This window comes from Megalobrama amblycephala, linkage group LG14, assembly GCF_018812025.1.
Source record: "Megalobrama amblycephala isolate DHTTF-2021 linkage group LG14, ASM1881202v1, whole genome shotgun sequence".
NCBI classification, from domain to species: domain Eukaryota; kingdom Metazoa; phylum Chordata; class Actinopteri; order Cypriniformes; family Xenocyprididae; genus Megalobrama; species Megalobrama amblycephala.
This window is the reverse complement of record NC_063057.1, coordinates 43,331,861-43,358,604: the sequence shown is the minus strand read 5'-3', so window position 1 is coordinate 43,358,604 and position 26,744 is coordinate 43,331,861. Positions and strand designations below refer to the sequence as shown.

At 36.0% G+C, this 26,744-nt stretch overlaps 1 protein-coding gene across 2 annotated transcripts in view; it reads left to right on the top strand.

Annotated features, from left to right (window-relative positions):
- The window catches only part of zmp:0000001020 (NACHT, LRR and PYD domains-containing protein 12), a 32,283-nt gene extending 9,142 nt beyond the window's left edge, over positions 1-23,141 (top strand). For both annotated transcript variants that reach the window (XM_048156427.1, XM_048156428.1), the window contains 9 exons: positions 1,967-3,829; positions 5,415-5,588; positions 7,753-7,926; positions 13,702-13,875; positions 16,761-16,934; positions 20,332-20,505; positions 20,975-21,148; positions 21,250-21,296; positions 21,371-23,141. In XM_048156427.1, the coding sequence (XP_048012384.1) occupies positions 1,967-3,829; positions 5,415-5,588; positions 7,753-7,926; positions 13,702-13,875; positions 16,761-16,934; positions 20,332-20,505; positions 20,975-21,148; positions 21,250-21,296; positions 21,371-21,912 (3,496 nt within the window). In that variant the 3' untranslated portion in view covers positions 21,913-23,141. The remainder of the gene's footprint in view (positions 1-1,966; positions 3,830-5,414; positions 5,589-7,752; positions 7,927-13,701; positions 13,876-16,760; positions 16,935-20,331; positions 20,506-20,974; positions 21,149-21,249; positions 21,297-21,370) is intronic.
- Positions 23,142-26,744: the final 3,603 nt, after the last annotated feature.

Sequence of the window (26,744 nt, the reverse complement as noted above, 5' to 3'; positions counted from 1 at the left end):
GCATCCTTCACATGAGCAAAAATGTGCTTGGTTAGGTGCTGGGCACGCTGGTTTTACAGCGGACCATAACTTGGTTGACTGCATTTAGTTTGATGATGAATGGTTGAAATGTCACAATCACTTGGATTTTATAAAATAAAGATATAAAGAAAACAAATACAATGCGTTAGAGTGTCACAAAAACCACTAAAAACTAGCATTACACATTTTTTTCCTTTTGCTAGTCTGTTAATTATTAAAATGAAATATATGTTGTGTAGTCCTAGCCTATTTATTTTTATTTTATTTATTTTATATAGCCTACTTATTTTTATTGTTTTTCTTGGTTCACAGAATCACTGCAGGTGTGTGATGTGACAATGTGTGAATCCCCATGTTTAAATGTTGCTATTTGCACATGTAAAGCTAAACCCCTGAAAAAACATTATTGTATTTTATTTTTAATGGGTCACAACCCTGACAGCAACATAGTGTCGGCCCAGATCCGGCCCGCATCTGGTCCGTGTGTAATCCACATGTACCAGATGTGGGCCGGATCTGGGCCACACTATGTTGCTGTCTGGGAAACACCCATCTATTGTAATTTAATTAAGTTTAATTTTTTTTCACGCTAACTCAAAAACTTGCGTACATGAGCTGAGACCTGACATGTGATTTGATAGTAGCCACCGCTCATATCCATATGGATAAATGCCAAGTTTTGCATGGAAAAGGCCGTACGCACCATTTTCTGTCATACAATCTTTTCATAAATGAGGCCCAGTGAGTTTGCTTTATTTCATTAACAATGCTTCAGTGTTACTTTTATTCTCTGAAGCATGCATCCATATGTATACTGAATAGTGTTTATTTAACACTATTATTCACTGTATTCTGTATTACTATATATAACACAGTATTACTTGGACAGTTGGGGGCTCCTGCTAATGCTATTACAGAATCGAAGAATCAATGTAAACTGCTGCAGTAAAAAGAGATTGAATCAATAACAGAATGAAGCCAGAGCGATGAACTGAATTACAGTATTTTATATAATTAAAATAATCATTTCCTTTTTGAAATCAACATCCTTTACCAAATGACATATAAAGGCACATTATAAGTTTTAGTGCATGTTGGGTATCAATCATAACAAATACGTCTGCTCGATACCACTAGAGAGCACTCTAACTTGAATATTAACCAGATTCATCCATCTTTGTCATTACCTTTTTTTTACATTAACATATTTGTGAATTTTTATTTTATTTTTTTTTTACAGTTCAGAGTGCTTCATTATCATTATTTAATTAGTCTGGAGATCAATGTGTCAAGGGTAACATCATTTGTAATATTATTGTAATGATGTCTGTTGTTGTAACATACGGATGCAAAACAAATTTTATAAGGAATTCTGACAAATGATGTAAATCAACTCATGTTGTAAACAATGTTTAACAGTTTAAAAAAACAAACAAAGATGAAGAGACTTGTAACATAGTTTGTGGTATGTATGTACGGGAAGAAGGAGGCGGGAACCGGCGAACATTCAACATAACTTTAATATAAAATAAACAAAGAACAAAATGAAATCATAATAAAACATAAAGTAAAGGCCAGACCTGGTCCTCTCTCATCCTTCACAGTCGTTGCTCCCGTTTTATGCTTCCGGAGTTCCTCCGTGAGAGACTCGAGACCGGTGCAACACGCAGCTAAAGCTCATTATCACTCGCGTCACCATTCCCTCACAGCTCTCACCTGCCCTGCTCATCACAAGACTCAAATGTTTTTTACTAAATGTTATTTAAGGAATAAAGCTTGCTGATCTGTGTTAGGTTCTAAAAAAATAGTCTGGGCCTGTATTAACCTGGTTTATTGTGTTTCAGCTGGTATTGAAAATTACACACACAGCTTTACTAGAATATTTAGTAGCTGCCCACTCTTTCATTCATTCTTTGTGTTGTTCTTGTTTCTGCTGTGTGCACAGAGGTGATCATTCTAAAAACCTGCAGCAGATTTCTCACCAACCAGTTGATGATGAACTACAGAGAGTCAAAGACATACACAAAACCAGCATGAAGAATAAGTATGAGAGCTTATTTGAACCAGTCAAATTACAAGATAATCAAACCCTCTTGAACAGGATCTACACACAGCTATACATCACAGAGGGAGAGAGTGAATGGGTGAATGATGAACATGAGGTTTTACACATTGAGAAAACACATAGAACACAACACTCACAAGACACTCCAATCTACTGTAATGACATCTTTAAACCCTCAACTGAACCAGGATGTGAGAAGAAAGACAAAATAAAGGTTGTTCTTACTAAAGGCATTGCTGGAATTGGAAAAACCGTCTCTGTGCAGAAGTTCATTCTGGACTGGGCTGAGGGAAAAGCCAATCAAGATGTAGATTTCATGTTTGTACTTCCATTTAGAGAGCTAAACTTGATTCAAGATGATCTGTACAGTCTTCACAGACTTCTGCTGGACTTTCATCCTAAACTTCAAGATCTGGACTCAAGGATTTATGAGAAGTGCAAAGTTGTGTTCATTTTTGATGGTCTGGATGAAAGCAGAATTACACTAATGTTTTCAGACCATGAAAGAGTTACTGATGTGACTGATACTTCATCAGTGGGTGTGTTGATGTCAAACCTAATTAAAGGAAAGCTGCTTCCCTCTGCTCTCATCTGGATCACCACCAGACCAGCAGCAGCCAATCAGATCCCCTCTAAGTACATCAACCGTGTAACAGAAATTCAGGGATTTGATGAGCCTCAGAAGGAGGAATATTTTACTAAAAGAATCAGTGATGAAGATCAAGCTAGCAGAATCATCTCCTACGTTAGAAGTGCAAGAAGCCTCCACATCATGTGTCACATTCCAGTCTTCTGTTGTATTTCAGCCACTGTGCTTGAAAAAATCCTGAAAGAAGATGCAGAAATCCCTCAAACTCTGACTGAAATGTACATCCACTTCCTGCTCATTCAGATGAACATGAAGAATCAGAAGTATGAGGATAGAGATACAGAAAAACTTCTGCAGTCCAACAGAGAAGTTATTGTGAAGCTTGCTGAACTGGCTTTCAAACAGCTGATGAAGGGCAATGTTATGTTCTATGAGGAGGATCTGAGAGAGTGTTACATAGACATCACTGACGCATTGTATTCTGGGATTTGCACTGAGATCTTTAAAGAGGAATCTGTGCTTCAGCACAGAAAAGTCTACTGCTTCATACATCTGAGCTTTCAGGAGTTTCTAGCTGCTTTCTATGTGTTTTACTCCCATCTGATGAAGAACATGGAACCATTGCAGATGTTTCTGTGTGAAGAATATGAACATTTTGAAAATAAACGAGAAAAGTCTAAGAGGAACACTTTGTGTGAGCTACTAACTTCAGCTGCCGACAAAACTCTTAAGAGTAAAAATGGACACCTGGATCTTTTTCTGCGGTTCCTGCTGGGCATCTCATTGGAGTCCAATCAGAAACTCTTACAGGATTTACTGAAACACACAGAGAACAGCTCAGAAACCATCAGAGAAACTGCACACTACATTAAAGACAGAATCAATTGTTATAATCTCTCAGCTGATAGATCCATCAGTTTGTTCCTCTGTCTGCTGGAAGTGAATGATCAGACTCTGTGCAGAGAGATTCAGGACTTCGTAAAATCAGACAAACACTCAGACAAAAAACTCTCTCCTGTTCACTGCTCAGCAATAGCCTACATGATTCAGATGTCAGAGGAGCTGCTGGATGAATTTGAGCCTATAAAATATAACACATCATATGAGGGGAGATGGAGACTGATACCAGCTGTGATGAACTGCAGAAAAGCACTGTGAGTATTCATTCATATCATCACTAGGGGTGGGACAATATGGCTATTTCACTATTGAGTTCAATAAATGATATAGGCTCAAAATATATAACATGGAATCAATATAACAGCTGAAAGACAGAGTATGACAGAAAATAGTTTATTTTTATAAACAATTTTTAGCAAAATACAAATGAAATGCATTACATTGGTTGTGTACAGTTTTATGATAGACATTTCTTATGATTAAAATGAGCTCAAAAACAACATAATCTGTTGCGTCAATCATGAGATATTACATATGAGTGATGTAACACATTTGGCTTAAAACATGTCTCTTGTCTTTCCGGGATGCAATGTGTTATCCAATGTTCCCAGAACCATCCATGCTTGTTTTCCAATGTGGAACAGGTATAATTTTAAATCTTAAAAACTGATGATAAACTTTGATAAACTCTTAAGGAGTGCTGAGTAGTCCCTATAAACCCTAGCAACAGAAAAATTAATAATCATATTTTTCAAAACTACTGCCTTGATCAACAAAAAAAAGCTTAGAGTCTGAACTTTACAATGCATGTAGTCAAATTGGTTAACTCCTAAGTAGTGCTGAGTTATTTAAAAAAAAAAAAAAATTCCTATGTTATTTAAAGCTCAAAAAGAGTTCAAAATTTACAAAAAAATATATAATGAGAATGTACAACATGAATCCATTTTCCAAACCGGGTTTTTGTCTTACCCTGAATTATTATGGTACACTTATAATAAGTGTTTATATTAAGAAGTAGCTCCAGCTACAATGTTCTTCCGCAAGACACATGCAGTTCTGTTTATGAACCACTAGAGCGCCAAAAGTTACGGACTGCAGCTTTAACTAAAAACAAAAATTTAGATTTCATTTGGCATTATTTCTCAAAACTCCATGAAACATGAACATCATTTAAAGAAGATTCTCATGGAAAAACGATTTTAAAAATGGCCATTGGGGGGCGACAATGGTTAAACCAAAAGGCTACTTTGGTTCCAAATACTTTAACTTTTGATTACTTTATGCTATTACCAAAAAAATTGATCCAGATGTAGATCACATGTAGGAGAGCTTCATTAAAAAAATTTTTTTCTCCTATCTTATTTCCTTCCTGAATTATTGCATGTCAAATAAGAAAGATATGTAAAATTATAATAAAAATTATATATATTTGTTTGTCTTTTATCAGCAGTTTCTCAGCAAGAGAATTTACAATTGTGAAAACTTTGAAAGTGTTCTGTCAAATGATACATACCTTTTGACTCTCCTTGTTATAGTTTTGGAGTTACCAGTCTTTACTTTTGTGCATGTCACTTAGAGAAGAAAAAAAAAACAACAACTCTAAACAATTCTAAAAATGCCTTCAGGTCTTAATATGCGCTTTATAAGTACTAATTAACTGCCAATATGTTAGTAATATGCAAGCAGCTACTTACCAGTGAATATCTGTTCTCTAATCTAAAGTGTTACCATAACTACATTTGTATGTTTTTACTTACATTTTTATCTGATTCATTATTATGCACAGAATACAGATAACATGATTTTATGTGTCCATCTCTATGTCATCCTCTGTTACAGACTTGCTGGATGTTGTCTGTCTGATCAGCACTGTGAAACTGTGTGTTCAGGTCTACAATCATCAAAGTCCCATCTGAGAGAGCTGGACATGAGTAACAATGACTTGCTGGTTAAGGGAGTGAGGCTGCTCTGTGCTGGACTGAAGAATTCACACTGTCAACTGAACATACTGAGGTTTGACTTACTCATTCACTACATTCAAACATGTGTATGAATAGGTGTTTTACAACTATAGCTAACAGATGCTTTCCCCTGTGTATATTATTTTGTGCTGTGCAAAATAAATTAAAGGTTTTTTTTTTTTCGTTTACACTTTATTTCGGTGGTCCACTTTAGACATTCTACTAGCTACAGTAGTTAATCAACCAAAATACCTATTACTGGCGCGTGTAACGCCACCACAGTGTTAAATACAACCCAGTGACATGTGACACCACCAGGTGGCGCAAAGGGACAGTTTGCAACATTGCATATAGGTTGCTGTGACATTTTTTAATTTTAAATGAAGCTAAAATAATTAAATAAATTACTGGTGATAATAATAAAAATAAAAATAATATAATATTTAATCTTGGCTAATTATTTATCATACAAGTGCTTAATGTTCCAGCTATTTGACTATTGTTACAGTGATGACAGACAAAACATTTGAAACTATATTTAACAATTCACTGATGCATTTCAACAAGTCAGGGATGCACATTGAAACATGCAGGAAAACAAAGTGTCCAACTATGAATTAAGAAATTGTTGAACATTTTTTATTAAATTGTTTCTTTATAAATAAATTAAGAAACTGCTGATCACTTTTTATTATTGTTCCTTTGTAAATGAATTAAGAAACTGTTGCTCACTTTTTATTAAAATGTTTCTTTGTAGCCTACTACTTAAAATGTGAGAACATTGTAGGCTGTTAATTCGTTCTTATGATTTGAAAAACAAAGAAATTAAAAAAATAGTATAATTTATAGCTTGTATTTTATTTTATTTTCGGTTGGGCCTGGGCAAAAGTGAGCGGGCGCTTTCACGTAAACTAATGGACTTACTCAATATTCAGGACACTTCAATATTATTTTCTTTGAACCTTTTGAAAAATAAACCGTAGAACACTATAAGGCACGCATAGTAAAACTCAATAGTGAACCATGACTTTGGAACATTGACCCTCTAACCCTCTTCCCTTAGTACCCCCCTATTGCAGAACACGAGATACAGGGGGTGGAGACTGGTAGGTTTAGGGATATGTAAAGTGGGGCTCTTGTCACTATGTATAGTGTGGCCATACCACCTGCCATGACTGGGGCAACTCAGTCTCCACCTGATATCCTCATTCAAAATTTGTATTTTATAACAAGTATCTGATTACTAACCTTAAGTGTCCGATGCCAGAAGTGAAAACAATTTTTCAATTTCCAACCCCAGTCTTTTTCGTGGTGTGCAGTTCAGATGAGTCTGAAACACTGCTCCCATCTGGGCTGTGTCAGCTGGGTTTAATGACAGCAGGAGTACTTCATTTTATACTTAAGCTGCACTTGTGGCTCACTATAACTATATGAATTTAATAATAATAATAATAATAATAATACATTTTTAATAATTCGGGTGCCAGGCATAATTACATCCACCAAAAGAATGTAAATTAATTTAACCCAGGATAACTCAAACCACCAGATACACAAAAATGGATGTCTATGTAAAGTAATGAAGCTCATTCACAACAAAAAACATCCCACACAAAAGATTCAATGTCAAACTGTAATTTTCAAATATCAAAATAGGGGGGAAAAAATTCACACAGAAGATCAATGCAAATACACAAATCAAGCAAAGCCTTTTGATGTGTCTTGTGTGCCAGGACTAACAAAAGTTTGTTGTAAGAGTTTGTTTCTTAACAAAATATCAAAAAAGGAAATATTTGCCAAATAATATTTTTCAATAGTCAAAAGCATTCAAAAATACATAGTTCAAAATCATCACAGCCTGCCTTGATATGTCACTATTACCCCTTGCTACTCTTTCAACTTCCCCTTTTATTCACTTATTTCTGCTCATGATCCTCCATATCAGTTTTTGTCTTTCTCCTGTTTGGCTCTTGCAATTGATGTCATTAAAACCTGTGCGGTTCATCCTGAAACCATCACAAAGCTCACCTCCATTTTCAGATGGCCACAGGATCAATTACGAGTTCTGATGATCTGAGATCTGTGTTTAGAGACCTTCATGTCACGCTGGATAGCTGTTTGATAAAAAACAACAACAACAACAAAAAAAACCCAGAATGCACAGAATACAGAAACCATCCATCTCCTAATCTTTAAACTGTCACCCTCTGTTGTAGACTTGCTGGATGTCATCTATCTGATCGGCACTGTGAAAATTTGTCATCAGCTCTACAATCATCAAACTCCTGTCTGAGAGAGCTGGACCTGAGCAACAATGTACTACAGTATTCAGGAGTGAAGCTACTCTGTGATGGACTGGAAAGTTCACACTGTCAACTAAACATACTGAGGTTTGACCTTCCCATTTATTATATATATATTTCACATATATTACATATATATATATATATATATATATATATATATATATATATATATATATATATATACACACAACCCCAATTTCAGAAATTTCAGTTGGGACATTTTGTAAAATGCAAAAAAAATAAGAATCTGTGAATTGTTAATTCTCTCGAACCTCTAATTAACTGGAAAAAGTACAAAGAAAAGATCTCCAATGTTTTCACTGAACAACATTATTGTATTTTGTAAGTATAAACAAATTTTGATTTTGATGGCTGCAACACACTTCAGAAAAATTGGGACAGAGCCATGTTTACCACTGTGTCACATCACCTTTCCTTTTAATTACAATTTTTAATCATTGGGAATTGAGGATACAAATTGTTGCAGTTTTGCAAGTGGAAATTTTACCCAATCTCGTCTGATACAGACATCTGCCCAACAGTCTGTGATCATCGTTGTCTGATATTCCTTTTCATGATGGACCATACATTTTCAGTAAGAGTCAGATCTGGACTGCAGACAGGCAGTCAGGCACATCCACTTTATGTTGTAGAGTGTCTAGAAACCACTCTGATGTATCACATGCAAAATGAGGCCTAACATTGTCTTGCTACCTAGGAAAGATGTCATCTTGATGGCAGTTTATTTCTTTGCACAATCCAAATATATGCCTCCACGTCAATGGTACCTTCACACAAATGCAAGTCACCCATGCCATTTGCACTGATGCACCTCCATACCATGACAGATGTTTTCTTTTGCGCCTGTCACAAATGAAAGTCTGGATGGTCCCTTTCATCTTAGGACTGAGGATTCAGCATGTTTTTGGAAAAACATGGCACACATTTCCACTGTCTTTTAGACCGTCTGAGATGAACTCAGAGAACTCATAGAATTGATGTATAGCTTTCTCCTTGCATAACAGAGATTCAAGTTTATTGATGCAGCACCATTCAGACTGTAATAATCTTATTTCAAAGCGAAAACAAGAAACATAATCCTTTTTCCTTAAAGGAAAAATTCTCTTAATTTTAACATTTCTTCTGAAAACAAGACAATTTTTACTTGTCTAGAAAATGCTTCTTGATTTAAGAATGTTTTTAGATATTTGGACTAGAAACGAGACAAAAACTCTAAGAAATGCATTTTCTGCAGTGCAGGACAGGTAGCTGGTTTTACACATCATCGTACCCTCCTGTACAGACCACCACCACACAGCTGATGCCTGGCACATGCAGGTTTAATACACTAGAGCCACACCTCCATAGCCTATATGGCATCCAGAGCTTGGTGGAACAACAGGGCTGGTGGTACCACAGCTGTAGGTTTTCACGCAGCTCAAGCTTTCCCTTTGCACCAACCCTAAAAAGTGCTTCCGACACCCACTTCTGGTCCTTCTGTGGCATTTTCTGTGGCCACAGTAGTGGGAGATCTGCAGGGTCTTCTGGCTGAGATGAGATCTGCTGATATTATCAAAAGCACTGATTTAAATAAAAGCTAAAAGAGCAATAAATGACGAAGGCATGTTTATATTTTGAATGACATTTTACTGGGCTCCTCACAACAGTAAACTCAGAAATAGTCGATGATGTTGCTGTTTTTTTTGATGCGTGATCTTGATGTAGTGATCTTTGAGCTGAAGGAAGGAAGAAGGAAGAAGAGGGCTGGATGAAAGGCCAGTGAGGTTTGGGGGATGGAGGAGGATGAGGATCAGAGGGTGGGCATGAAGTTGCAGCTATATCCTGCTAGAGAACAATGAGTCATAAAAGTTCCCTCTAAAGGAACAACTCCTTATTGACTCATTCACCTTCAGAGGGTGTGAAATCTTCAGACTTCAAAAATCACTCATCACAAGATAACAGCAGTTCCTTTACTGAAAAACTCTGATGTGAAGATGATGCTGAGCTAGAAGTCTTCTGAAGACCCCTAAGCTTGTGCCAGGCTGTGGCTTTGTCTTTCCATTCACCAAAGATCCTCTTAATCCATCTCATTCTTTTTCATAATGACAACATCAGCAAAGATCAATGGGGGCCTGCACAAATTGCATCAGACAGCCCAAGAGCAACACTTCAGGCTCTACAGGCCTCAGTTAACATGTTAAATGAATGTACAATTAGAAAAAGACAGGACACGTATGGCATGTTTGGAAGGGTTTCCAGGAGAAAGCCTATGCTCTCTAGTCATAAATAGCATGTCTGCTTATCAGTCTGTCATCCCTGAACATACAATATGCAATGCAATAAATACAAAAGGGGGAGAAAAATAATTCTTTATCATTTACCTGTCACATTTGTAACTGAGACAAGATGATTTCCCTTAATGACAAAAAAACAAAACAGGATTACCTTGCTGGGATGAGCGGAAACATGCATGCATTTCCTTGACTTTCTTCATGATGTATTTGTAACTTGTTGTTGCAGTCTTTGTGAGGCTTGCAAGATGTTCATTGCTGAGATGGTTTCTCTGTTTCCTCTTTATAGTGTTCATGGTTGAGAATGTTGACTCCCAAGTGTATGTGCTCACAAAGAAGGACATCACTTTTTGTGATGTTTAAGTGGCTTCAAAGTGGGAAAATCTTCTTTAGACACCAAACTCCAGAAGTGACAGTTATTTTATTCTGAAATGCTCTGACAGCATTCAGCATGTTGCTTGGAAGCTTATCTCTTCCTTGAAGCTGCAAGTTGATATTGTTCAGGTGACAGGTGATGTCAGTAAGAAAGGCCAGCTGTGTGATCCAGCATGGTTCTTACAGCTCTGGCTCTCGTTTTCCTTTTTCTGTCCAGGAAAGTGCAAATCTCAGGGAGGAGGTTCAGAAACCATTCAAGCACTTTTCCACAGGACAACCATCTCACTTCACTGTGCATTAGTAAATCACCATACTCTGTGTCATAGTCCTCGATGAACTGTCGGAACTGTCTGTGGTTCAGCACTCTGGAGACAATGAAGTTTACCACACAAACAACTGTTTTTGCAGTGGAAACTGATAAAGTTGGGTATCTCTTCTCTTTTTTTTCATGAGATCAACAAGCCTTTTCTCCTTTCCTCGCATGCTAGGGGCACTATCCGTGCACTTGCTAGACCTGACCAACCATTTTTTTCATCAAAAAATGCCAGAAGTGCATTCAGAATGTCCTCACTTCTCATTTGGCCAACAAGTGGAAGTAAGCAGATCATTTCTTCTCAGAAAGACTCTTCTTTGGGGAACCTCACCCAAACACACAACTGAGCAACATATGTGACATTGGTGCTTTCATCCACCGCGATGCTGAAACATGGTGCTGCTGACACATCTGCCCAGCTGGTCACTCACATTTTGCCAATGTTTTCATTATGGTTCAATCGGATAATTGTAAACCTTTAACTTGCTTTACAATTGCGTCCTTGTTGTCAGACTCTGCAAACAACATTTCTGCTGAAACCAAAAAGCAATCACAATTTCTGAGTCTGAAAAGGCTCCAAATTACTTTGCTTGAAACCAGAGCGGGTTTGTTTGCATATTAAACAGAAAATGATTTCTTCAATTTATTGCTGCTATCTACAGGCATTTCAATCATATGGTCACTGTCACCCATGGTTTTTCCATCTTGGCGTTATTTTTGCAAAATAAATAATGACATGGTGTGATATGTCATGTGTTGCTGTTCATCTGTGGTTTTATTTTCCAAATTTTAAGACCTGCCAAGCACTAGATGATTTTTATTATGCCCTGATTTGGAAAACCATGGAATTCAATAGGGGTTCCTAATTTTTTTCACATGACTGTACATACTAACAAATAAGACTATAGAAATAAGATAAAATGGGAACTAAACACAGGTAATGAAAACAAGACACAGCAAGCCAAAATAATATATAACAAAAGCCTATGAACACTAAACACAAGAGAATTGTGACAAGATAGCTGCCTGAATCATAATAAAGCACTGTTCGCCAGAAGAGAACTGGCCCCCAGACTAAGCCTGGTTTCTCCCAAGGTTTTTTTCTCCATTTTAACACCTGTTTGCCACCTGTTTACCACCTGATGTCACCTGTTGGAGTTTGGGTTCCTTGCTGCTGTTGCCTTTGGCTTGCTTAGTTGGGGACACTTGACATTTGATATTCAACAGTGTTTTGATCTGCCTGCATTGGCACCATTGTATGCAAACTGAACTGAGCTGGATGATGACATCACTGTTTACTCCAGTGCTGATATAGATACATTAACTAAATTAATAACTATTGATACTTACATGGGAATGAATCAATACTGAATTTACTTAAGATGGATACTGACACCATTTTCTTTAAGAGCTGCTGTGCAGCCAAAATTATATAACAGTTATCACTGTAAAGCTGCTTTGACAGAATCTGCATTGTAAAAAGCGTTATATAAATAAAGGTGACTTGACTTGACAAGAGCAGTGGAAGGGCAGGCCATACTCTAAGATAAATGACTCAATCTTAAGTTGTACAAATCAGTCATGAGAAATAATGGCTGAAATGGAATATTCTTTCAAAGCACAATGCACTGTATATTATACCACATTGCAATTTAATATTAGACAAAAAAAATGCCACACATGCAACATTTATGAGTGAAAAACTCAATCATGAATGAGTGTTAAGCATGAGTCTGGAGGAATAGAACCTAAAAGTTGTGAAATCTGTGTATACACATTTTGAAAGAGAAATCATTTTTAAGGATGACACTGTCATTGCTTGAGGATCTTGCTATGCATGCTCTCAGGTGAGAGTGCATCTTTAGGGTAAAAACTGAAACGTTTATTTGTTGCATTTTTACAGACGACAGCATTGTCAAAACGATTCCTGTTCACATGGATCCACGAATATAATTAAAAAAATTCATGCCTGGCCAGTAGTTGGCAATGTCACTTTGTAAAGAAACACTATGCACCTATAGTCTGAACATGTAATATACATGCGGATGACGATTTGTGCTGTTTTCACAAATTTGTGTTTTTGTAGTTTACACAGAGACTACAATGGTATTGTTTGCAAAAACTTTCACTTGAAACCTATTTTCAAAAGTTTGCATTTTCAGATCCCCAAAACGATGTTGTCGTGTGAATAAACGGCCAAAATGCTTAAAAATAATTTTGTTTTTATTTGAAAACAATGTCTTGTAAGACATTAGAGAGTATCATATATTTCCTCAGAGTGTCAAGTCTGTAAAGGCAACCTATGCCAAAGGACCATTGCAACTTGACTAGTGTCAATGCACCCTCCAGTGTCCCACATTTTACCTCTCAAAGTCTAAAGTTCTGCTATGGCTAATCAAAAATATATTGAATAACCCTTGTAATTATTAGTGAATGAGATGCATTTAAAAAAGTTATTTTGTTAATGACAGTGTAAAAGTAACTAATAATGTCACATCATTTGTTTGTATGGAAAGTAGTGAGTTGCAGTAATGTGCCATTTCTCACCATTGCAAAGCTAACAGAAAACTCACACAAGCTCCAATGCATAGAGAGGTCAAATAAAGATGGGTGAAATTTAGACTAATGGGCTGTTTGAATGGTCTATTTCTGTCAGAATGACAGAATTTGAAGTTATCCAAGAATGTTTTTAAAGTTTGATAAATGATGGGAAAAAATGGTTATTTCAACACCATTTTTTATACTAATTATAGACACATTTTTTGCTCATTAAAATTCATTATTGGTGGTAAATTTGCCAAAAACATAAAGTAGAATTATTTTTGAATGACGTGTTTGTCTATGTATGGTTTGTGTAAAAACTGTAATCCTCTGTTATAGACTTGCTGGATGTTGTCTCTCTGATCAGCACTGTGAAAGTTTGTCTTCAACTCTACAATCCTCAAAGTCCCATCTAAAAGAAATGGACCTGAGTAACAATGGCCTACAGGATTCAGGAGTGAAGCTACTCTCTGATGGACTGAAGAATTCACACTGTCAACTGAATATTCTGAGGTCTGAATTTCATGTGTGCATGTGTATCTTTCATAAATATGGCTAGCCGATACTTTACCTTGTGTTTATTGTAGTAAGAATGTATCAGTGGCAATTTCCCTGAGGACACATGTGAGGTAGTGCTTCTTTAAAATAGTGATGAGGAAATAACTACAGTTACACTTTATTCCACTTTAGACATTCTACTATTAATAACTTTGCAACTACATGTCAACAAACTCTCATTAATTTGTAATTACATGTCAACTCACATCAGTAGAATGTGTAATTATAAAGTAATTTTGAGAGTGTATGTCAACTTATTCTACTAACCCTAACCTAACATACAAATAGACATTCTACTGACTACAAGTAACTTTGCAACTACATGTCAACTCACATTAGAGTAATAGTATGTTAGGTTAGGGTTAGTAGAATAAGTTGACATGTACTCGCAAAGTTACTTGTAGTCAGCAGAATGTCTATTTGCGGGTCCTTTACATACACGAAAATGAGAATAATCATAACTAATACAGCACTGTATTTACTTCTCCACTCACATTCTTTCTATAGACTTGGCAGGGATGATTACCTCAATAGTTCATGGTTATATTTTGTTGGAAAATAATAACACCCTGCTAAAACGTTAAAACCCTACAAAACTGATTGAACACTTGAATTGATTTTATGTTACACTTAAAAGGTTACTACACCAAAAAATTAAAATTCTGTCATCAACTGCGCTTCACAGTACATGTCATGATTAAATACTTTCCAATGCACAACAATATTATAATTGGATAATGAAAGAAAGATGAAGACAAACTGGGCCAGAGGTTCCCAGGGTGTCTGCATGAGAGGCAATCAGCTCATTTCACTGTATTCATAATTTTAAGTCTACATCAAATTGCAAAAGTAATACAAATGTTGAACTCTATACAAACCTATATACAGTTGTAGTCATAATTATAGGCACCTCCTGTAAATATGATCAAAAAATGCTGTGAAAATAAATCTGCATTGTTTATACTTTGATCTTTTTATAAAAAAATACATATATTTTGTCACACTTTATTATATCCAGCAAAGTAAAATGTCAGATTGAACAATTAAAGTAATTTCCTTGGATTTCAAAACTAAGACACAACACAACTTATTCTGACATGTAAAGTCAGCTTATTTTTCTTGTCAACATTTAACCATCTGCTAAGGCACATAAGTTTGTTAACAGTTCTTGTTCACAATGTGGTGCATAAACTTGGGAAAATGAGATCATTAAATTTAGCCTCACACGCAAACTTTAATCGATAATGAAAATACTTAATTAAACCAAAAGGTAAAATAACAACCACAAAGAAGCAGTCAATAGTTAATAATAAATTTAGAGTATTATAATAAATCCAGAGTATTGTATCTAATAGATGAAGATCAAAAAGAGCAATAATTAAGACATTTGCAGATAAGAGACAAGAAGTAGGGCCTAGAAGCCAAGGAGAGCAAAGGAGGAAAAAGCTGAATTATCAACAACTCAGTCCATATTATACCATAAGCATACAGGGAAATTCCCAACCCACACAAACTGATGTTTTTGTTCTAAAAGAAAAGGTTAATTTCACCCATTACGTCATTCACTGGTCCAGTGTCAAAAATAGTTGTTTTAACCCTTAGGGAATTTTGCAAATCTTGCACTATTAAATGTCAGCAAACATTAATTCTGAAAAAAAACATTACTTCTGCCATACCTGGCAGGCGTCCAATGTCTAACCACAAACGTGTCAGCATGTCCTGGCTGTCACACTGGAACACTTGAAGAACAATTGAACATAGCAATCATACTCTTAAATATAAAATAACCATAAGGGTACAATAACAAGTAAATACTTGAAAATATGATAAGAATTAATCTATAAAGTATGAGTACATAAATATAGGAAATCAAAAGTGAAACTGATAAATCATAAGCCATAAACAATTAACATAAATATTAATAAAAGTGCATGAATATGAATATTGACCATTTCGGATCCATCACAATGTGTCCTGTGAGTAAAAATAGCCTCACAGTTAAAGCAAGAGATTCTGTGCTAGAGATGAAACGGTATGAAAATTTAATATCACAATTACAGTGACCAAAATGATCATGGTTATCAATATTATCATGGTATTGTTAAAATGAGCTGGAAATTTTCAGAATAATGCATTATGATACACAAACTAAAATAATTTTACAGACTTTTATGTCAAAAACCAACAAACAACAAATAAAAAATGTGAATCAACTCACTGACAGTAGGTGGCATACAAACTGCAAAAATCTAGCTGTTTCCCTGGTAAATGCTGTACACAAAAGCAGTGCTGAGCTTAGAAAATCTACTTTATTAAGCATTACACAGACACAAGATGAAAAGAAAATGCCATCAAAACTTTTCTCAAGACATACGGTTCCCTTCAGGGATACATTCATATAATTAATTAATTCATACATTTATTCATATAATTTCACTTAGCGCTCGGTTGTAAAGGTTGTAGAGGTTGTAAAACCTCTCACTGCTTTCCACCATGTTTCCACACAAAGCCTATGCTGCATACTGTGCCTGCATGAAACTGTTACTAACTTTGATTAATGCTGGAGAGTATTTATCATGAGTTTTTCAAATGGAATTAACTTATTTAAACATGTTAATGATTTTTAATACATAGTATATTCAGTATATATATATATATATATATATATATATATATATATATATATATATATATATATATATATACACACACACACACACACACACACATATATATATAGTCTATATCTGTAGTCAGTCAGATTAAGTGTTGTCATTTAATGGGTGTTTTGACATTTTAATTTATTTGTAGTTTTTGAATCCTTTTATTATTTTATTTAGATTGGCAGGTTGCAGACTGTCTTATAAGGGTTGTGAAAGTTTGTCTTCAGTTCTACAATCATCAAACTCCCATCTGACAGAACTGGACCTAAGCAACAATGACCTGCAGGATTCAGGAGTCAAGTTGCTATCTGATGGACTGAAGAGATCACACTCTCAACTAAACGTACTTAGGTTCGACTTTCACATTCACTTATTTACTGTGTTTAAGTATATGTATGAATAAGTGTTTTATGGTTATCAGATTCTGAGATAATCAGCATCTGAGAACCAATAATAGTATCCAGCTGGATGATTAACAAAAGTATGTATAGTATTTCCCCTACTAGTGTTACAAACAAAAGATCATGAGATGAGATACTAAGCAAAGAAAGCGCAATTTATTTTCAAATGTGAAAAAAAAAAAAACCTGAAACTCAACAAGACTTGTTGTGATATAAAAAAGTTATGCAACAATGAATACTGGCCTAAGAAAATTGTGGGTTACACTTTTTTTGATGGTCCTCTTTAGGACATTCTACTAACTATAAGTAACTTTGCAACTACATGTGAACTAACTCTCATTAGTATCTCTATTAGTAGACTGTTAGTATACTGTTAGGTTTGGGTTAGATGTTAGGGTTTAGGTTAGTAGAATATGTTGACATAGTTGCAAAGTTATTTATGGTCAGTAGAATGTCTGTTGGGGGAACATCAAAAAGAAATGTTAGCAGATATTAGGCAGACAGTCTATGAATATTCTAATGACTAGTAGTTAACATGTAGTAGCAAAGTTAATTATAGTTAGTACAATGTCTAAAGTGGACCATCAAAATAAAGTGTTACCGAATTGTTTTTGTCCAATAGGTTGTTTGCACATGACGTCACAGCAGCAGCGCGAATGAGTCTGGAGGGCAGGGAGTGATGTTTCTATATAGGAATTCGCATGTTTTACGTCGTTTATGGTTGCTCAAATCGATAAAATCGAAAACCCAGAAGGTGTTTCGTTTACATAACTTAACTTTACATAACTTTACATAACATACCGTTTTTTATAACTTATTTAGTTTTTTAACTTTAAAAGTTGCCTTTTATAGCATTTTGTGTCTGCTGATACTTGAATATGTATACCTGCTTACCTTTTTGATTTGGTTAAATATTCACATTCTTCATGCTATCGTTTGCAGGAGGAGAAGATATTTTATCCTATTTAATTATAATTTGGTATTTTCACTTCAGTTTTGTAGTATTCTGTTCACAATGTTGCTCTTGTTACCATGAGAATAGTGTCACGAGCTGCTGCTTCAGCCATCGTATGGTAGAAAATGCCCAAATAAAATAAATGTGTTCAACAAGCTGACAGAAGTCGATCCATTTATTTGTTGGAAGCGTGTAAATGTAACTAGTTTTAATGTTGTCTTTGTAAATATTCACTTTCCTATATGACCACGGAGGAGAATCGGAGGGTCACATTCAGGACACAGACACGCTGTATTTTTGTATTTATTTCAACAAATGACAACCAAAATCAAACCCATAGAAGCTCGTGAACAGTTTTGAAGTGGCTGTGTGCAAGTTATAATCATTCACAAGCCGAGTGATCATACTCTAAAACATAATGTTAATTATTACACAAAAAACAAATACAAAACTCAACAAAGTATGTGATTATTTTGAGTGAAAGGCATTGGGTTTATTTAGTGACATTATTACATTTGCTAGTCGTCTTCCCTCACCTTCTCAACCAAGGTGAAAATTGTATTACCGTCCATTTTTTTTCCACGAACGATATTGTGAGTTCCTATTACAATTCTCAATTATCTTCAATTAAAGTTTCTTTAGAGCAGTGGTTCTCAACCTGTGGCCCGCAGGCTCATCACAAATGTTTTACAATTTATTTTTGTTACTAAATTAAATATAAATGGATTAAAGGAATATAAGTTTGAACCAAACAGTTTTTTTTTTTTTTTGTCATATAAAATAATTTTGGTAGAATTCCAATAGTAGCCATTATTGTTGTAAATTTAGGGATCAAAATGGACAAATTTGTTATTAGAGGATAAAAACTAAATGGGTAACACAATAAAGGAACACATTGCAAACAAGAAGAGTCGTAGCATCGGCAGCAAAGTTAAGAAGAATGGAGGAATCAGTTTGCTGTCAACCCTTATGAAAATTAACCATTTTTTTACTACAAATAAAACCAAAAAACATGGTTCTTGTAGTTATTCCATGGTAACCAAAAATTAACCATGGTTTTTCTACAAAAACCATAGTTTAACTATGGTGTTTTTGTGGTTAAACAAATGGTAGCCAATGGGCAAAAAAAAAAAAAAAACAACGACAAAAAACCCCACATGGTTTTACTATGATAAAACAATGGTTAATTTCTATAAAGGAATGAGTGAGATGGGCAGCCTTTGTTTGCTCTGTAGGAAAGTACTTGGCATATGCAAAACCTACAATGTCAAAAGACATGAATTCGATGTGTTTGTATGATGTACTCATATTTTAAATCAATAAAAATAACTGCGTCGGCGCACCTGTGGCTGCTGGCAGATGCTGCGCGAGGGATTATGATGTGACAGAATGCTTGATATCGTCAGAGATTGTAATTAAAATGCTCTCAATGTTGTTTGTAAAAAGAGTTGAGTAACATTTGGTTATTTAGGGACTTGTGGCCTATATAACATTCTGTTGTTGTTTGTGACTGTTACAATGCTGTGAAAGAAAATTTCATCCAGAGTTAAATAGTTAATTAAAGTGCTTATGTGTATGTTTATTGAGGATTATGATCAGATCTGATCTGAATTACAATAAATTACAGTATTTGCCACCAGAAAACACCACCTCTTCTGAAGTGAAGTGAAGTGAAGTGAAGTGACATGTGGCCAAGTATGGTGACCCATACTTGGAATTTGTGCTGTGCATTTAACCCATCCAAGTGCACACACACAGCAGTGAACACACACACCCGGAGCAGTGGGCAGCCATTGCTGCGGCACCCGGGGAGCAGTTGGGGGTACGGTGCCTTGCTCAAGGTCTCACCTCAGTCGTGGTATTGAGGATGGGGAGAGCACTGGATATTCACTCCCCTCACCGACAATCCCTGCCGGACCTGAGACTCGAACCCATGACCTTTGGGTTACAAATCCGACTCTCTATCCATTAGGCCACGACTGTGTGTGCAACATCTAAGTATAATAAAAATATTATCTGCTAATACCAAATATTAAATCTGATTGGTTTTCATTTTTGATGTCATATGTAAATGATATGTGGCCCGTGAGACTTGCACTCTACACACTAAAGAAACAAAACTGTTAAATCTATTTTTTTTTTTTATCGTCGTGTTTGTTTTTTTATCATCATTGATTTTAAGACTTCAGTTCCAACCCTGCTCTGACTCTGCCTGTAATTTTTAACCTGAAACACATTGATTAGCTGGTTCAGTTGTGTTTCATTAGTATTGGAGCTAAACTCAGCAGGATGGTAGCCTTTCAGGAGCAGGATTGGCTACCTCTTGTCTAATTCATTAAATGGGTGTTGTGACAGGAGTTAAATCATTCCTGATTTATTGTTTCTGTTTTAGATTGGTCATCTGTAATCTTATGGGCCAGTGCTGTGAAAGTTTGTCTTCAGCTCTACAGTCATCAAACTCCTGTCTGAGAGAGCTGGACCTGAGTAACAATGACCTTAAAGATTTTGGAGTGAAGCTGCTCTCTGATGGACTGAAAAGTTCACATTGTCAACTGAACATATTGAGGTATCGGATTGATCAAACTAAACATGTTACTTTAGTCCATCCCTTGACTTATTTGGTGTTTGAAATGTCAGATCCCGGTTACTGAATTTGCTTTTTTACTTAAAACATCTCTTTGGGCTTTTTAATGATTTTAATTATTTGAACTGATACTTCCTCACTGGTTAATGATACTGATACTATTATTATACAAATACCCATATCCTAGAACAGCATATATGAACAGTTTTATCCCACAGCATCAGTCAGACAAAATGTACAGTGAATGAAGGAAAATTTTCACAATTAACTCAAACACTTTCATAGAAATGTGCATGAGTGCACAGCGACATAGAAGGGAGAATAAGCAAAAGCAAAAACATATGGGTTGAGGAAAAACACACTGTCTGCAAATGAGTGAATTGCACAGGTTGCTGTGTGAAGTCTGATTGCCAAAATGCCATATGAACTGTTGCTGTGTGTGTGTTTGTAGATTGTCTGGCTGTATGGTGACAGAGGAAGGCTGTTGTTATGTGTCTTCAGCTCTGAGTTCAAACCCCTTACACCTGAGAGAGCTGGATCTGAGCTACAATCACCCAGGAGAATCAGGAATCAAGCTGCTGTCTGATATACTGAACCATCAAAACTACGCACTGGACAAACTCAAGTATGTTGAGCAGGAAGAGTCAGAGTACTGTGTGTATACATTTATGTGTTTACTTATTGAATCAAATGTGCAGAATGTGACAGTTTTTTTTTTTTTTTTAGTGTGGATCATAAAGGAGATTTCAGGATTACAGCAGGACTACACAAATGTATGTCAACACACATACACCTTTAGTGATTTTTGTTGTGTTGTGTTGTAAATGTTCTTTCTCCTTGTGTTTAGATGCCTGTGATCTCACACTGGATCCAAACACAGCAAACATTCATCTAATTCTGTCTGATGAGAACAGAAAGGTGACATATGCAGAAAAACAATTATACTCTGATCATCCAGAAAGATTTGATGGGTGGCCTCAGGTTCTGTGTAGAGAGAGTCTGTCTGGACGCTGTTACTGGGAGGCTGAATGGAGCGGATATGCTGTTATGGCAGTGACATATAAAGGAATCAACAGGAAAGGATGGAATGAATTCTCTGAGTTTGGATACAATAGAAACAATAGAAACTCTTGGAGTCTGATCTGTTCTGAAACTTTCACTGCCTGTCACGATAATAAGGAAACTGTCATTCAGGTCCCTTCATGCTCCTCTAAGAGAATTGGAGTGTATGTGGACTCGTCGGCCGGCATTCTTTCCTTCTATAGTGTCTCTGACACTCGCACACTCTCACACTTGCACACATTCACCTCTACATTCACCGAGTCTCTTTATGCTGGATTTGGAGTTTATCTGTTGAACTCCTCGGTGTCTCTGGGCACACAAACCTGACTGATAGATCAGATTCATTCTCACTTTATATCTTTAACACACTTCTTTCCATTAATTCATAGACAAACCTTTCTATGAATGAACACAGTAGGTAGTCAAAAAAATGCCTATTACTGCTACATGTACCGCCAGCGTAAGGCCGCAGTGTTAAATGCAACCCAGTCACTTTTGACACTCGTTTGCAGAATCACCACCAGGTGGCGCAAAGGGATGGTTTGTAATATTAGTCTGTAAGGCTGGAATTGTAAATGTAGCCTACTTGTAAATGAAGATAAAATAATGAAACAAAAATAATATAAAATTTTATCTCAGCTAATTATGTATCATATAAATGTTTAATGTGGCCAAATAGAATTTAGAAATAGAACGTTTGAAAATACTGTAGTGACTAAAGTGTGATTTCCATGTCAATTCATTTAGACACCATTACAGTGAATTCAATAGTGCTCCAATGGTATGGTATGACACGATGGTTTTGTTTATTCACATGAAGAAGAAGAAGAAATCAATACAAAACATACCGAAAAATATAGTGTCCATGAATTAAGAAATTGTTGATCAATATTTTGAAGGGTTGGATCCACTGCCGCTTAAATATATATGCTTTGAGTGATTTATAATCAAGTTATTAATCACCTTTATCTTTCTAAATATTCAATTATTTGAATGACTGCTTAAACTTATGTTAAAGCATTTCCTTTTCACCTTAAAACACTAGAGAATAATGATGAATATTGTCTGTACCTCTCACTGAGAGAAAAGTACAACTTATAAGTATGTTTTGAGAAATTTTCCAGTTTATAGTTAAAACTCGGTCCAAACTTCAACCTTGAAGAAGCTGAGAATCATGTGTATATTTGTTCTGTGCAGGTTCTTTATGGTTGCTGGTGGACAACTGGCACTCTGCTTGAGACCTGCAGACAGCTTGTCATGATCTAGAACAGGGGTGTCAAATTCAAACTCAGCAAGTGCCATGCTGAGGGTTGTGAATAAAATCAGGGGCCGGACATATATTTAGAGGATTTTTAACTGTATAAATCTGTATTTTTCTTAGCCAATCAGAATCAGTTAACCTGAAGTAATGATGTAGTTAGTAGACTGTGTTAGAGTATAATGGTTGTGGAAATGTGAATGTATGCAGAGCGGCCTACAAACTCCTTGTGAAACTTGAAGCTGGCTTCTGCTGATGAAATTGCAAAGTATTCTTCAGTAAAATTTTCTTCAATCTATTTTTTAAACTCTGACTCTGAGTCTTCATTCATCATATCTGGTCTTTTGGGTCTTTAACTGTAAAATTTCTCTACAATTTATTAAATCATTCCTTTGTAGCCTATTAGCCTATTAGAAACAAATAAATAAGCTAAAAGTAACCATAGTTCAACTAAAATAGTATTAAAATGCAGGAATGACTTAGCTGTCCCCATGTTTCAACTAAAGCAAATGATTAATAAAACATGCTTGTGAGTACCTAGGCAGAATCTAGATCAGATGGTGGACCTGCACCTAGACACAAACACAACGCAGCCCTGAATGTCAGCAGAGATCCTGTCAACTAGATAATCCCCTGTGAAGGCCTCATTGACATGACAGCCATTGGCACATCCTCAGCAAAGACCACAAGAACCAGATGAGTCCTCTGCAAAGACCCATATGACCAACTTTGGATTCATCATGTCAGTATGGAGACAGTCTTCAAGCAAATGGAACTTAATGAAATATTTGAATGCTACTGATCTAATTTCTGACGTGATGCAGCCTGAATCATAATCACAAAGTGTTTGTTCGTTCGTTGGCCAGAGGAGACCTGGCCCCCGTCTGGTTTCTCAAGGTTTTTTTTTTCTCCATTCTGTCACTTGATGGAGTTTGGGTTCTTGCCACTGTCACCTCTGAATCACCTATTTTAACGATCTAAGCGCATGGTCTAAAGTGCATGATGCAGGTGGAAGCATCTCTTCCAGTAGCTTAGTCGGTATAGGGTCTAACATACATGATGTTGATTTTGATGATTTAACAAGTTTAGACAATTCTTCCTCTCCTATAGCAGCGAATGAATGGATTTTTTTCCTCAGGGATACTACAATGCACTGTCTGACACGATACTGTAGTAGGCGGTTGCAAGTTTATAATTTTCTCTCTAATATTGTCAATTCTAATATTGTCTAATTCTGAAATCTTCTCCATTAGCATCTCCCTGCATTTATCACATGTAAATCTCACCGCTGACAGAGAAAGCTATACTAAGCATGTGACAGGCAGTGCAAGTAATAATAAAAGGGTGGCATGAAATAAAAGATGACATGACTCACCATGTTTGTAGACTGATCCGACTTACCACAGTTGTTTGATGAACTCATAGAGTGTGAGAGAGAAAAAGACAGTGGGCACGGATGACAAGTTAACAGACTAGCGAAATGCTAAAACATTGTGATAGGAATTTAGATTAAAAGAATAAATGCTAGCGACGTCAGACTAATGTGATAGGCAATATTAGACAATATCAGATATATGGTGATAATAAAATAAACAACAAGCAATGATATAGATTCAAAACAAATCTATACGGAGCTACAGATGCAAACTATTCAGCAGCGAGGCAGACAGGTGCAATCGATCAGCTACAAAGGACACAAAACTGAAGTTTGCCAATCAAAAAATAAGGTTTACTGAATTATAAAAGAAACAAGGGGACTGTGGGCTGAGTTGTATAACAATGAGTTTTTACCCAAAACTGATCTTACCTTTCAATTACATCTGGCCACATCACAGCATACATTTTCACGAGTCATGGATCAAGGGGAAAAAAACTGTGAATGCTGGATCCAAGCTTAAGCCTCGACTTCTCCACAGGCCTCTTTGATAAGACTTGTTTGTAACATTTTTCTTAAGTTACAGAAGCACACATCTATCATAAACACAGGCTTTTAAACAATTACGTAACAAAAAATGAATATTTGGATGAATAAAAAGTTACTCTCAGGCGAAGTGTGCTACAAGTAAAGGAGAATAAAGTATAAACAGTAAACAGGTTGTAACATTATTATAACAGTCACCTGCAAACTGAAGACATTTGTGCAGTCGGATTTGACAGCCGTGGTCACAACCCGCAAAATGTCATGCAGATCGGTTATTCATATAACCAATTCAGGCATCGGTTATTCTGGACCTCAAGCAGTTTTGTTCAAGTTCATAAGAGAGAACTTCTGTTTGCAAAGATATGTGAATACAAAGAGGCTCAAAGTATTCTCTTGGCAAGTGCTCGCAGTTTGGGAAATCTTTCTTTATTTAGATAAAAGTCAATTCACGAGTTCACACAAATAATCAGATAGATAAATAATATGTGTATTTGGTGTGCTGTCCGAGGAGAGGGCTCCTTGCTCGGTATTTGGCCTGAACCAAGAGTACTCCTCTTGTATTTCTGGATAGGAAAGTAGCCAGGTGAGTGTGAGGAGATGGGGTGGTGGAGGGCTGCTGAAAACTGTAGAGAAACATAGGTGAGTCGACTACATATATATATATATATATATATATACACAGTATCTCACAGAAGTGAGTAGACCCCTCACATTTTTGTAAATATTTTATTATATCTTTTCATGTGACAACACTGAAGAAATGACACTTTGCTACAATGTAAAGTAGTGAGTGTACAGCTTGTATAACAGTGTAAATTTGCTGTCCCCTCAAAATAACTCAACACACAGCCATTAATGTCTAAAGCGCTGGTCACAAAAGTGAGTACACCCCTAGGTGAAAATGTCCAAATTGGGCCCAATTAGCCATTTTCTCTCCCCAATGTCATGTGACTCATTAGTGTTACAAGGTCTCAGCTGTGAATGGGGAACAGGTGTGTTAAATTTGGTGTTATCGCTGTCACTCTCTCATACTGGTGACTGGAAGTTCAACATGTCACCTCATGGCAAAGAACTCTCTGAGGATCTAAAAAAAAAGAATTGTTGTTCTACATAAAGATGGCGTAGGTGTAAGATTGAAAATATTTTTAGATATTTTAAAATGAACAAAGACATTTGCTTTACTGTTTCAACCCCCTCTTTCTTGCTACAAGGGCCATTTGGAAGGCACAAATGTGTTGATAAAATGTGTGATCAAGCCCTATAGGCCAAAATGTATGTACATCGGGGGCTTACAAATTGTCACACTTTTAGTACTGTGGGGGAAGTTTTAATCTTCTGATTGGTCAGTTTGAATGTTTCATATTTGGGTTTCAGTCGCATGGTCAAGGAAGAGATAAAAGAAGATTGTAACTGTTACTCTGTCTTTTTGATTCTTGGCTTTTCTTGGGCCCTCTCTGGCCCTCTCTCTCTTTCTCTTTCACTCTCTGTATCTCTCATGTAACTTTTTACATACATGCTGAGTGCTATTAATGGTATATGATTTTATCATCTCATACATCTATTTTGTAATTATTTTAAGTGTAACTATAATCAGATATTGTCATTAAACCATTTCAATTACAAATTATTTGTGCTAACTAGTTTTGATTTAGTTATTAACATTAATGTGCTCCCTATTGCAATTAGGGCTGGGCGATATATCGCATGCGATTGTTACGCGCATTTCGTCAGTAAAGCCGGTTCCCTGATTAACGCTAAATCGCCATCACCTGCTTTCAAATGGAGTGGCATTTAATAGACAGAGCCGTAGATCACTGACAAGCTACGCAATATCGCGTTCATTATCGAAGGCGATTCATCTGCGATAATGAACGCGATATTGCGATATAGCAACGCTATATTCCGTCGTTGGTATAAGTTGCGGTGGGTGGTAATAGACAAGAAATGTACAGTTTTCTATCATCTTGCTGATAACGTTTC